Source organism: Thermobia domestica, chromosome 4, assembly GCF_964235325.1.
Source record: "Thermobia domestica chromosome 4, izTheDome1.hap1.1, whole genome shotgun sequence".
Classification (NCBI taxonomy): domain Eukaryota; kingdom Metazoa; phylum Arthropoda; class Insecta; order Zygentoma; family Lepismatidae; genus Thermobia; species Thermobia domestica.
Genome location: NC_137457.1, coordinates 258,788,813 through 258,801,713, shown reverse-complemented (window position 1 = coordinate 258,801,713; position 12,901 = coordinate 258,788,813). Strand labels below are relative to the sequence as shown.

Genomic DNA, 12,901 nt, shown 5'->3' with positions numbered 1-12,901 from the left:
TCAAGTCTAGGAGGCTCAGGTGAACAGTCATGTAGCCAGAATGGAAAAAGGCAGGAACACTTTCAAAGTTTTAACTGGAAATCCAATCGAAAACGTCCATTAGAAACATCTAGGCGCAGATGGGAGGACAATATTAAGATGGAACTCGCAGAAATAGGAATACAGAGTAGAAACTGGATCGAATTGGGTAAGGACAAAAGTCAATAGAGAGTTTTTGTGAACGCTGCATTGAACCTTCGGATTCCATAGGCCATAGAGAGAGAAAGAATTCATTCAAGTTGAGCACAAGTGCACAAAAAACATGATTGAGTGGTTAGCGTTAGCGCTTCTATCGGAAAGTCCGGGATGCAACTCCACATTCCACCATTTTGACAAAAGTTTTTCTTAATTCCATCCGTGAATGTAGAGATAGTGCGTGTACTGTGAGTCCTGGCCGACTTTCTTTCTTATCTTTTTTAAATATTGTTATTACTGATTACCAGCAGTGACGGATTACGAAGGGGGTTAGGGTTGGGATGTCTTTCGGATTGAAGCCTGTACTCCAAAATTACGGTACTTCTAAAACAAACGAAATATTAATTATGCCTTTACTCATAAACTTCAAGCACCCCTTAAATAAAAACTAGGAATCTTTTAAACATTAATAAGAAAACTCCTCCCAAAATACTTTTATAAATTTGCCACTGATTATCAGTATAAAATTGTCTTCAGAGTTGTATCGGGAAAATTATTGCTGAATATACAAACGAAACGAAATATTAGTTATACATGTACTCATAAACTTCAAGCTCCTTGCAAATAAAAATTAGGGACTTTTAGAAACAACAAACATTAATCAGAGAAACTCCTCCCAGAATACTTTTCTAAATCCTCCACTTATTATATCTATAAAATGGTATTCAAGGTTGTATCCGGAAGATTATTGTTAAACCATTGCACAACTACAGTATGACAGAAATGTGGAAGTACGCTCTGACACATATATTAATAAGCGTACGCTCTGATGGATATATTGAAAAACATATCCATAAGTTTAATTATGTGCTAAAAGCTAGAGTATTAAGCTCTAAAAAATGAAACACGGATGACTAAAAATGAATCTAGAGAAGAAAAAAAATGTCGGTAACTCAGAAGTTCAAATAAAGTTAAATAGCGTCTAAAATTGCCCTCAAATACAACGTACTTTATGTTACTTTAATTCCTAAAACATGGCTCCATCCATCATGATGGTAAATTCCAGAGCGAAATATGGCATTTGGGTCATTATGTCTTATTTAACTATAGAGTATACTATAAGAAAACTATTTAGATAGGTAAATCATTAAAATGAAAAAGCCAAAATTTTCAAGATTCCCGTTTTTTCCTTAAAAAAACGCCGGCTTTTTATGTGCAAAAAACCATCGATTTTATATATATATATATATATATATATATATATATATATATATATATATAGAGAGAGAGAGAGAGAGAGAGAGAGAGAGAGAGAGAGAGAGAGAGTCATAAGGCAGGAAGGAAAAAAATGAAATGAAATTTTGAGTTTTACGTCCCACGGTTATGCCGGTTAGGCTAAAGGAGACGGTGATAATGAGTAATGAATGAAATGGTGGAATGAAGAAAGTGGGAGGAAACGGGAGAACCCCGAGAAAACCCACGCACACGGTGTTTGTCCACCACAAAGTTCACTTGGCGGGAGCAGGGTTTGAACCCGAGACCCCTAGCACCAGAGGTGAACAAGGCAGGAAGGAGTATATAAGGTTATTAGAATTACTTTTAAGACTCATTACCAATTCCTGTACATAACTTTCTGAAAGAAGTTGTATTTTCGTGATGTTTACTTATGCTTGTAAGATATCAAATATTCGGTTTATATTATTTTGCACAAATTTTGAACCTAAGAACATAACTTTAGAACTCATGTAATCCATACTTTACTAGGATACCACTTCAGGATTGATGATTTTGCTACTAAAGGAGAACACGAAAAGAATTTAACTCTATCTGAAATTTTATTTTTAATGTTCTTTTGCTTTTCAGAACATAATTAAAAATACACGTTTGACAATTTTCTTTTCATTATTCTTCAATTTGAAGGAAATGTGTGGTGTGATTATAAAATTACAGAATAAAATAATATGAATATTGAAATATTTTAATAATATTGAAAAATGTCAATACATAAACCGAATGTTCTAAAATTCACGCGCGCATAATAATGCTAGATCTTGAAAGAAGCCAAAACATATGAACTTTACTCTCCGTGTGGCTTTGTTGTGTTGTAGGACCAGGTAAAGATATGACAACGTGGCAACAGAGCAGTAGGAAGCCGTCAGTATTTCTCGATGTACAGTTGGTGAAACATTACCAAAAAAAAAACGCAGGTTATCTATAGTCCAACCTCACCACTATTATCATTGTTTTTGCAAAACTTCATTTCTTGCTGAATTTGAACGACGAGAATGGAAAATGAAAATGAAATGAAATCTTTAAGTTTAATGGCCCACGGTTATGCCGGTTAGGCTAAAGGAGACGGTGATAATGAGAAATGAGTGAAATGGTAGAATGAAGAAAGTGAGAGGAAACGGGAGAACCCCGAGAAAACCTACGAGCACGGTGTTTGTCCACCACGAAGTCCACACGGCGCGAGCTGGGATCGAACCAGGGACCCCAAGCACCGGAAGTGAACGCTCTACCACTGAGCCACCACGCCCCCCACGACGAGAATGGAATGAAAACGAATACTCTTGCAGCAGCATCCACTATGCCCTCGTGACCCAACATTTGGTCTCTAAACATGGCTCATGCGTACTGAAGGTGAGCCTCCTAGCCACTTGGCGCGCGAAGGATGTGCACAGGATGCACATGAATGTAATTTAGTTGTTTGCTTGCGAAACTCCACAATCAAGTTCATTCCATAGCACAAAGTAAACACGTTGTTCAGACATTTACATGGTACGTGAGTGTCTTGATTTCTCTTTCTACACATTGTTTGTGTACATTCAGCATGAAATAACGTTTTGCACCGCAAAGAGAAAATGCGTTCCTGCTGGTGAAATTTAAACATAGTACAACTAGTTGCTGGTCACGAACGTTTCCCCTACTCACGCTGAGCAGTGATGGAATACCTGTTACAAACTTTTCTTTACCATGTGCCGTTCGGTGTATCCATATCATATTACTTTTAACGGACCCTACCACTGACACAGGACACCGGAGGGTAAAGACCGTTTTATATTTCCGTCTTCTTTCTACCTTTATCATCACTACTCGCTGAGCAAGGCGCGAGCTTTAGGACACAGAGCTTATATACGAGGGCAGATCGGAAAGTAACCTACAATATATATGTATATTAAAGTTTACGATGTACCAAAACCAAACAAAGCACAAATGAAATTATATCTTTGACCTACTTTTCTACATAATCACCAAGTTTCTCAACACAGTTCTTCCAACATGGTACCAGTTTCAAGGTGCTCTGTTCGTAGAAGTCCGTTTGGTTGGAATTGCAACGTGTCATGAACAATGTCGTACACCACACCATAGGAAATATTGAACTTCTGCGATAAGGTTCGCAAGTACACACGCCAGTCGTTCAAAATTGCTGTCTCGACGGCACGGATATTCTACGGTGTTAAAGCTGTTACCGGCCACCCGGAGCGTGGCGCATCACTAAGGTTCTCCCGACCCTCTTCAAAGAACGCACACCACCTAGAGACATTGCTACGGTCCATACAATCGTCCCCATACACGCCACGCATGTCCCTGTGAATTTCACTTGGTGTATGCTCTTTGGCCCACAAAAATCTAACCACACCTTGCTGCTCTTCACACGCGGACGACAGTAACATGCGCGCCATGTTTGTTTCGTCGTTCAGGCTTCCCTCGGTAGAGCTGCACAGGAGAACAAAATACCTTCTGTAGCACAAACTTCAAACTCTCTCATTATGCAGTTTCACCATTCCAGCTGCAATGCCTGAGGAGAAAAAAAATATTTGCGTTACTTTCCGATCTGACCTCGTATATTCATTCAAGCTGAAAAGTTAGCATTTTTTTTTTCGCCAATCCATTCTGTATCAACCAAGGGGTCAGTACATTTTTGACATTTTTGAAGACAATACCAACTATGAAAAAAAAAGAACATGGCGAGGGAGGATAAAGAGATGCTTACAATGGTAATTTAAAAAATGGCTAGGGAAGCGTCAACTTGTATTGGGAAAATATAGTTCATAGATATGTTTTGAATTTAGTGTAAATCAGCTTTGTATATTTAATTTTTATTTTCTGTTTCAGTATTTGAATCTGGCGCGAACGTTGAAGTATTATGGTTTTATTCAATTTCAACCCTGTACGTGTGATTACCCTAGACCTAACACCCCAGTTCTAGTGAGTGCAGGAAATCGTGAATTGAACTTTCGAGTGCAAGTGGATGCGGGTGAAATTCGAGAAGGCAGCTTTAAAGTTACTCGCATGAGATGTTGGAGGATAACTACATTGCACGTAAGTATTTGACCGTATTTTGTTATTTCTCATGTAAATAATAATAATAATAATAATAATAATAATAATAATAATAATAATAATAATAATAATAATAATAATAATAAAGCATTTCGCTCATGATCAGTAATTTTGCAATTGTTACGGACTTTTTGAAAGGGAGAGAGAGATTACGGCGGGATAGCGTAAATTACTAAATCGTTTCATGGAATATCACCCTGTTGGAAATAACTTATTCTGGAGCTGTTTTCAAGTAAACTGGTATTTGCTACAAATCATTAATATATAGGGTGTCTCTAAAGTCCCCTTGACATAGGGTATCTCTGTTATTATGAGAGTTACAACAAAATGTAAGAGGAGAAATCGTCTCCAAATGTGACGTTTTCAATCTAAAGTGAAGGACTTTTTTTAAATCGGACGATCCGTTTGGGCTGTTCACTCTTTATACACCCAATGTTAAATGAAAATGAAACGTTGCCATTTACCTGGATCCTCAACGTAAGTGAATGAACTTACTGTCTGTTATGCCAACGTGTCACTGGCCAGCCCCTATTTTAAACATGCCTCCATTCACCATACTTTTACAAAATTTGCCAATTTCCCGTCCCGTACTTCCCTCCCTCAGCCCCAGGTAAATGGCGACGTTGCATTTTCATTTAACATTGGGCGCATAAAGAGTGTACAGCCCAAACGGTTCGTCCGATTTAAAAAAAAATCCTTCACTTTAGATTGAAAACATTATATTGAGAGATGGTTTCCCCTCTTACATTTTATTGTAACTCTGATAATAACAGTTAACCTGTGTCAGGGGACTTTTGAGACACCCTGTATATAAAAACTTTACATGCAGGATAGTAGAGTTAATCTGGTGACAAACTATGAAATTTCAAAATTTTTAAAGCAATTAAGGTTATATTTATTATTGGATGCTGCAGAATAGTTATTTCGGCTGCATTTTCCTTCACATTATCAGCGTTTTATGCATTACATGGAGAAAATTGTATGTAGATGACTAGATGCAGTAACTAACTTGAAATCGTAACATTTCTACTATATGAAGGCTAGTTATCTACTTGAAGTACTTAAATCAAAACTCACTTCTTAGTTGTTGGTGAAACTCTATCCATCACGACTCTGGAACTCACTAAAGAAATAACCACTTCTGACCAGAGTATATACACTTGTTTATTAAAAACTAAATTCCAGTGTAGCAGTTAGTGTCTGATGAAGACAACGTTACGTTGTTGAAACTGTTACACTGGAATTTAGTTTTTAATAAACAAGTGTATATACTCTGGTCAGAAGTGGTTATTTCTTTGTTGGTGAAGTTGCAAGACTCAACAAAGTAAATTTTTATTTTTCAATTTAGCTTGTAGTATGTATATTTATTAATCAAATACTAATGCCGAATGTTTGAGAGCTCCCTGGTGGATACGTAATTAGTATACCTGCTTTTGGCGCGGAAGACCCAGGTTCGATTTCCGTGGGAATTCAGATCCCAATTGCTGAAAGGAACGCTAAACTTCAAACCAATAATAACAACCAAATACTTTGATTATTAATCTTCTAAATTGCAATTGCAGAACGGTGAACACACTGGAAATGTAGGTTCCAAAAGCCCGCAATTGGAATTATCGTTTGAATACTTGATGAAAAGGGAACAACTGCAGTGGATCACAGTATCAAGTGAACAGGCAATCCTTATGTCCGTCTGTCTTCAAGGAATGGTGGATGAGTTACTGTTGAAGAAAAGCGGTCTCAAAAAGAAACGGGTAAGTAGATTTATATTGGGTACCGTATATAAGAATTCAGAAGATATACAGATGCAGTATACACAGGAAAAGTACATAGAATATGCCATTATATACTAGGTCGTGTACAAGTACAATATATAGGAAAGTCTCATCAGACATTGAAATTAGTTTACAAGGTTGTACATCAAAGATATGGAATTCATATCTGAATTTAAAAATGATAGAATTTGGCAAGAAAACAAGAAGTTTGATTCAAATAGATTAGACTTTTTTATTTTAATTAGGCACATACGTGATATATATATATATATATATATATATATATATATATATATATATATATATATATATATATATATATATATACAATAAAACCCTTGAAGATAGCATTGTATTTAGGTGCTGAATTATCGCATTATTTTTTTTTTTTTCACTAAGTTACAAGAACAAAGAAAACATACCGAAACTTTATGGACACAAAAACGTATGAAATGGAAATTACATTTTTTAAAGTCCAAAATGAAACATAGGTCAGAGCAATGCAGACGAGACGTAGTACTCACTTTTAGAAATACTTGCTTATTAAATATGCAGTTCAAAATACATAGATGGCAGTAACAGGCGTATATCATATGCACGTTTTCTGATATGTAGCCCAACATCTGAATGCCGTCATTAAAATTGATATATAGGTAGTTATCAAAATAATGGAAACATCCATGTACTGCAACATGTAATCCTTGTTAATTAGTAATACTGAACATTCGTTAGTGCTGTAATGGGTGGTAGTGATTAGTATGCGAAGTAGTGTAGTACGGATTTGTGTGTGCTATAGGCAAGATGTGTTAGTACAAAATGGGAGACCTTCCCCATTTTCAAAGAGGCAAAATTGTGAGTGCGTAGTTAGTTGAGGAAGTTCACGCAAGACTGCAGTGTGTTAGGTGTATTGAGAACAACAGTGTCCAAGGGGAAAACGGCACACAAAACAACGGCAAAACATCAAAATAGAAGTACGTAGATTGTCAGAAAGACCCATAGAGTTAGTGCAGCACAAGTTACTGCAGAACTCTATCAGGATTTAGAATGATCTGAGTGCATGAGAGCTATTGAACCTCAACATCCAGGGTCGGATTTCGGTTTCGAAAATCTGATCAGCATCGCCAAGATGGTAGCGCGAAAAAAAAAAATAAATAAAAATAAAAAAATAACACCGAGAACATTAAAGTATGAGCTACTGATGGTTAAGATAGAGTGATATGGCCCGATGACTAATCTTTTCCCTTGTTCTGAACAACAGGCTTAGGTTATGTATGACGGATACCCAGAGAGATGTATGCTTTGGAATAGCTACTTCTTACCGTTAAATATGGCGGCAGCTCTGTACTGGAGTAGATTGTAATTTTATGGTATTCCGTTGGCCCTGCAATTAATCTCAAAGGACAAATCACTGCCAGTGTTTATATGGATATTTTAGGTGATCAAGTGCATTTCGTAGTTTAGTTGGTATTCCCTAACAGTGGCGAAGTCTTCCAAAGTGCCAGTGTGGCTGTATTTATAGTCAGTATGAGACACATCAAGGTGAACTTCAACACCTCCTCTGACCTGTTCAGTCCTTCGACTTGAGCACTATTCAACATTGTATGGTCAGATTTAGAACAGCAAACATGGTACATATTTCTTCCTCCGCCATCACTGACGTAACTGAGTGCTCCATTGCATGAATAATGGTCCACTGAAAACGATTTACGAGTAATACTCCTCCACGATAAATCCAAGATGTACTACAGGCTAAATGTGATCAAATGCCATATAGCTTACATAAATTAAGTTTCGTAATGATGTTTCCGTTACTTTTATTTATTTATTTTGGAGAAATCTAATTTACTAGATAAAATATTGTAATATAAATAAAATAATCTCATTTTGGCTTAACAGTATTTTAGTTTTTCCAGTTACACTGTACTTCCAATTAATATTATCCCAGGCTTGCAGTTAATCTGTTAAAAATTTAACGATTGATTAGTTAATACTTTTGTTAATTTTTAATTTAATCAAAGAAATTGTGTAGGAGTTAATTTTTAATTCTTAATCGCTAACATAATTCCTAACGATTAAAAATATTGATCGTTATTTTTCTCGAAAAACATATGAAATGGGTGTTCTGTAAGAACTTTATTGTGGTTTATTTCGAGGACTTCACGCGCTGTTCTAGTACAGAATTGGATTATTGTAGTACCTGATGTCGAAGTGGCTCCGACTTGCCTCAGAGTCATGGATTTTGTAACGATGAAATCACCATTATCGAAGATTTAAAAAGTATCTTTCTGAAAGTACATAATTTTCATTGATCTGTTTCTCAATTTTGTGACATTTTATTTTGTTTTTGTTAATTATCAGTTCTGTTTTAAAGCAGTAGTATTTTATAATCTAGTTCATTAGTTTTCTTATCCCCTTAATTTTATGTATTGAACGTTATATTAACTTCCATAACTTAAAGCAATTCTTTTTCATAATAGTCAAAATTCCAACTTTTAATTTTAATTAATTTTAATTTTAACCGAACCGTTACTTTTCTCTCAAATTTTTTAGTTTAATCAGTTATTTCTTTGTTTATCTCCATTTTTAATTTTAATCCCTTAATTTTTCATACTTTTTCAACTATTTATTATTATTATTATTCCATAATGGAAGACACCTTAAACTTAATAAGATAAAAAGTAGAGGCATTTAAATTAGAAATGTAAAACATTAAATAAAACAAAACTTCGTTGAAAATATCTTGTTTAATGCGTCAATTTTAATTAATAATGCTCCACATTTTGTTTTGCTAAATATACGTATGTTTATATATATATATATATATATATATATATATATATATATATATATATATAGATATATAGATAGATAGATAGATAGATAGATAGATAGATAGATATAGATATAGATATAGATATATATATGGTTATCTAAAAGTGTTGAGCCTTTGAAGGTTCAAAATTGAGGACATTTATTGTTATTTGAAAATAAGATTGTGAAACTACATATGCGTTATTTATTCAATGATCTTTGTGGCATTTTTCCCGCAACATCATAATCCCATGGAAATTTAATTTTTGTGGTCAAAAAATTGTAACATGTGGTTTTCACAGGTCTCTTTTAAACAAGTTAACACTATTCATGGAGTTCTGCAGAGACCGAAACAAATGATATTCTGACGGTGTATGATTCGGGCTATACGGAGTAATTGATATAATATAGATACACTGTATATTAATGTGTATTTTTTTTCTCCCTTTAGCCTTCAGATAGAATAAGGAAAGGCAGTTGGTCGTACATGAAACGTGATGGAAGCAGTCAGCAGATAACGCTTAGCAAGTCTGTATCGACTGATGGAATCTGTAATAATGTGGTAAGTATTATGGGTAGGCTTGTGTATTCATAGTGATTTTTTCTTGTAAATTTGACATCCATTTATCAATATACTTTTAGCCTGAATCGGAAGAAATATAAGAGTACCTTGCATTATGCGGTTAACTGGTTACAAGAAACGTTCACATTGTGCAAATTCGCATTGTTCGAGATTAGTGGGTTAAAAACTGAATTTGTTTACAAAAATTTTGGATAATGAGGAAGTTTAAAGATTATATAAAAATTGTTAAATAATGGTAGTAAAGTATATTGCTTCAATTGTAAATGAAAAGTGAAATCTTTCAGTTTTACGCCCCACAATTATTCTCTGTAGATTAAACAAGGATGCCCACTAGCAGGTTTTAGGGCTCAGGTTGCACTCCTTCAATATGGCTATTTAGGAATTGCAGATTCCTGAGATTTTTAAAGAGGACATGATTTTTTAATAACAATAGCACAATCAAACTTTAATTATATATAAAATAATGGTAGCAAAGTTCCAAAATTAAATTAGTCCAACAAGTCATTTTGGTTTTGTCACAGCCAACTCCGGCCTCTCCTGAACTTTTTAATTTGCGGAAGGGAAATGGGAGGGTTAGACCCACACACTTTGTAGGGATGATGGGCGCCTTTGAGGCTAAAAGGTGATGGATGATTCGAGTGAGAATGTGGGAGGAAACAGGAGAACCTCGAAGAAACTCATGGACATGATGTTGTCCACCACAAACTCGCATGATGTAGGATCTAATCTACTCTCATTCTTCAGTAGCAGTTAATGTCACCATTCCACCTGCCAAGGCTTGACTCGATTTGTATAGTATTTCCATTTATACATACATTCGTGTTATCTACTTCTTTTATTAGCTGTTTTTAAAAATTTAAATTGGTATACGTGTCACCAATTCGTAAATATCGGTAGTAATACAAAGCTGCATCAGCGCAAAACCCACGTTATACAAGGTATTCGTATATTACAGATGTAATACCTGTATTTCTTATAGCCATTTCATACACAGCAACTAAGTTGCGCAACTAGTATGAACGGAAATATAAACCAAGCAACTGATAGCAGACACCAACTTTTTTTTTTCTGTTTTTTAACTTTCAACACCAGGTATTTTCTCTGTAGTGGGACGGGGCTGCCACAACACAAGAAATATATGGCACCTAGGATACAAGGCTATATTAGACATAGATCTGTGGCTTTGATTCAGGCGACAGTAAGCGGGCACTATGACTCAGTGGTAGAGCGCTTACCTCTGGTCCTCCCTGGTTCGATCCCGGCCAAGTAAGTTTGTGATGGTCAACATCGTGTCCGTGGGTTTTCACGAGTACTCCGTTTCCTTCCACATTTTCATTCCACCAATTCTTCCATCACCATTCACTTGCTGTAATCATCGTCTCACTTAGCCTAACAGGCATAATCATGGGTCGTTAAACTGAAAGATTTCATTTTATTTTTCAAACCCCAGTACCTACTACTGAGAATCAGACTCGACCTCCTGCATAGGCAGCGAAGTTCTAACCACTTAGCCAGGAGGAATCCCATCGATGTATGTTTGGTTTTGTCAACACCGTATTTCCCTTCTTTACTTCTTGCCTTAGTGGTTGAATAATGATAATATAATGCTTCATTTGGCAAGTAGGGGTGGCTGGAAATTGGATAATCAGTATACAAAGAACAAAACGTAATAGACGACTAGTTAGCTCCTGCGGGCACGTTTCACGTTACAGAAAGATTAAGATAGTAATTTGGAAGATAGTAATAAGATAAAGAAACAGGCAACAATCTGTTTCTGGCATCTTATGCGTTCATCACAGGGATGATATCGCATTTTAACACAAAATATATATAAATAATTCACAGTTGTTTTAAGACAATTGAGAACTCCAGTGTATGATGTAAAATAAGGTAAATTATAAGCGATAAACAATTGTGCATTTTTCGTCTCTGCTCAGTAACCCACCAAGTTTTTAATTACCAAAGATACATTGACAACCTTGTGCGATGGCGGGCACTGCAGTGTCCCCGTACGAAAGCTTCCATTTAACACAATCCTTCTTCATAAGTGGCAGATATTGATAGTTGCTCGAGACGGTGGCAGCAACTGTTTTAGTGGAAGCAATTACGGTTGCCTCGTATGAAAGCTCCAATTTAAAGCAATGCTTCACAAACAGTGGAGCAACTCGGTGGCGCAACTCAGTGGCTTCGTATGAAAGAGGGCTTAATAATACGAATTATAGCTTTAAAAGGCGGATAACGATTTTAGGGAAAATGTTCAGTTGATAGATGTTGACTACCTCCAAATGGCGTAGAGAACTTGTGTGCCTCGTTCGAGAAAGAAATAATCGGAGTACAGTGTGAACCATTTAACCTAATCTGGGGTAAATGTCGGTAGAATTTTATATATTCATATGATAACATTTTGATATGGCACTCTCAGACCAGACGTTTCACAGCTTTTTTTTTTTTATTTTTTATTTTTTTTTATTATTTTTTTATTATTATTATTTTTTTTTAATCTTCTCCCTGTCTAGTGAGACGTTTAGCAAAAGGGGTTGTAGCGTAACGTACTTAATAACGTTAGGCTGCAAGTTAAAATTGCATTTTCACATTTGATGATATTATTACCGGTCCTCGATTAAAGTTTAATAGGTAAATCTCATTTATAGTAGTATAGATTCTGAGCAATGGTAATAGTCACAATAGCAAGTAAAAGATAACTATATAAATCACAAAACAGAAGCACTTTCGAGGAACGCGGCCCTTATCTTCAACTGACGTGAGTTGCTGAGGTACTCTTAGTGAGCTGAAGATAAGAGCTTTCTTCCTCGAAATTGCTACTGTTGTGCGATGTGTAGTACTGGATATTAAGTATTATCTGTTACTTACTATTAAGTCAACATTTATTTTGGAATCATTTTCAAACAGGCAAAAATTGAAATTTTGAAATTGCAGTTGACTGTTTCATATTTCAGTGAAGTGATTTCATTAAGGTTCAAGCAAATGTACTTCTTGCGGCTTATAGTATTATAGATTGTGTACAAGAAATAACGCAAATAAAAAGCATTTTTGCCAAGTGAGGTATTACGATATAGTTGTTTGGTAGTTTGTTCTTTCAGAAAGAAACAATAAAGAGAGAATGTAGTTGTTTTTGACCAAAAAAAAAAAGATAATGGCAGTGATTCAAGAAACATTAACATTTTCCTTGCAATGGAGGAAACGGATAAAGTATGTA

The 12,901-nt window shown here is 35.4% G+C and overlaps 1 protein-coding gene across 2 annotated transcripts in view; it reads left to right on the top strand.

Moving 5' to 3' along the window:
• Positions 1-12,901, top strand: part of Snx17 (sorting nexin 17) — a 57,879-nt gene that overhangs the window by 32,333 nt on the left and 12,645 nt on the right. For both annotated transcript variants that reach the window (XM_081755827.1, XM_081755826.1), the window contains exons 7-9: positions 4,291-4,497; positions 6,081-6,269; positions 9,553-9,663. In XM_081755827.1, the coding sequence (XP_081611953.1) occupies positions 4,291-4,497; positions 6,081-6,269; positions 9,553-9,663 (507 nt within the window). The remainder of the gene's footprint in view (positions 1-4,290; positions 4,498-6,080; positions 6,270-9,552; positions 9,664-12,901) is intronic.